This window comes from Entamoeba histolytica, genomic scaffold (genome assembly GCF_000208925.1).
Source record: "Entamoeba histolytica HM-1:IMSS scf_1104750519177 genomic scaffold, whole genome shotgun sequence".
NCBI classification, from domain to species: Eukaryota; Evosea; order Mastigamoebida; family Endamoebidae; genus Entamoeba; species Entamoeba histolytica.
Window position 1 is genome coordinate 2,970 of NW_001915291.1, and position 1,544 is coordinate 4,513.

The 1,544-nt window shown below is 24.1% G+C and overlaps 1 protein-coding gene across 1 annotated transcript, besides 1 other annotated feature; it reads right to left on the reverse strand.

The window, feature by feature from the left end:
* Nucleotides 1-33: 33 nt before the first annotated feature.
* Nucleotides 34-753, reverse strand: EHI_191200 (uncharacterized protein; the record flags this gene model as incomplete). Its single annotated transcript, XM_642948.1, has 1 exon — nucleotides 34-753. The coding sequence occupies one exon, from the start codon at nucleotides 751-753 to the stop codon at nucleotides 34-36; it is 720 nt and encodes a 239-aa protein (XP_648040.1).
* A 50-nt stretch (nucleotides 754-803) lies between these two features.
* Nucleotides 804-1,544: part of a repeat region that runs on past the window's edge.

Consider the following 1,544-nt stretch of genomic DNA (forward strand, 5'->3'; position numbering starts at 1 on the left):
TTATATAAAGATGAAATAGTATTGAATTATCAATTAAAATTCAAATCTTTGAATGTGAATAAATGGTGAAGATGGTGTTGGTTCAGTAACAGGTTTTCTAAAGTATTTTAGAAAGTAAGTTCCTTTATTTGATAAAGGAATGAAAAAAGTTAGTGTTTTATTTTCAAGACATTTTTTCCGAATAAATTCTTTATTTTTGGTATTACTTGCTAAATAAATACATACAAAATCTCCTTCTTCTGCTTTACCTTCTTCTATTTTAACTTGAATTCCTGTCATTTCTTTATTATTTTCTTGATATTTAACTTTTTCAATATGAATATAGTCGTTTCCTTTTGCTTCTTTAAAAATATATTTACTTTCTTGGATTAATTTGCTTTTCTCATACATTACTCTAATATCAAATATTCCTTCAACCATTGGCTTTTCAACTTCAATATTGTCAACTCCTTCTTTCATCACCCATTCATATTTTTTATCAAATATTTCTTCTTCTCCATTAACATAAATTCTTACTTTAACTTCTTTATATTGACTTGGTCGAATGACGTTTATCTTAATTTTTCCTTCTTCTTCTTCTTCTCCCACTTTAATTTGTATTTCTTCTGCTTCTTCTTCCTCTTTCTTCATTTCTCCTCTTTTTATTTTTTCAATTATCTCCTTTTCATATTCTAGTTGTTCATAAATATTATCATGCCATTTTATTCCTTCTCTTTTTTCAAATCGTTCTTGCAGTCTCTTCTCACTCTTCATTCTTTTTTTTCAAGTTTTTATTTTTTTTTTCTCTTCTTTTTTTTTATTTGTCTTATCTTCTTTATTTTTGAATCATATTCCATTATTATTTCTTTAGTTAATTTGTGTGCTTTTTCCATTTCATCGAGGCTATTAGTTATTATCTTTAAATCGTCCATATATAATATGTGGTTTAATTTGACTTGTTTTTCTTCTCCATTCATTTTAATATTTAATTTGATTATTTGTTTATCTAATTGTTTAGATAGTATGTCAATAGATAATACAAATAAAGAGTGGAGATAAACTATCACCTTGTATTATTCCTCTTTCTACATTAATTATACCCACACTTTATTGATTATAATACAAATTAAGTTATGTATTATTTAATATATATGATATACTATTAATTACTACTAGTTTGATATTAAAATAAATTAAACATTGTTTAATCCATTGATGGTTAATACTATCATATGCTTTGGATATGTCATAATATGTTTCTACCCACTTCCATTTATTCTTTATTAATAATTGTTGGATTATAGTGTTGTATAATAATCCTTCTTTTGATGCATATGTATATTTCTTACATATAATTTGATTTAATGATAGCTGTTTTTCAATTGGATTTAACATCAGCTGGCTTTCTATTTTCATTTTTAGTATTGATGTATATACTTTTAACAGACAATTGAAACAAATTATTGTTTGTAATTCTGTGGGTCTAATTTATCATCTTTCTTATATATTAATATTATTCTTCCTTGAATAAAATGAAGAGGTATTTCATTAGGATTGTTTAACCA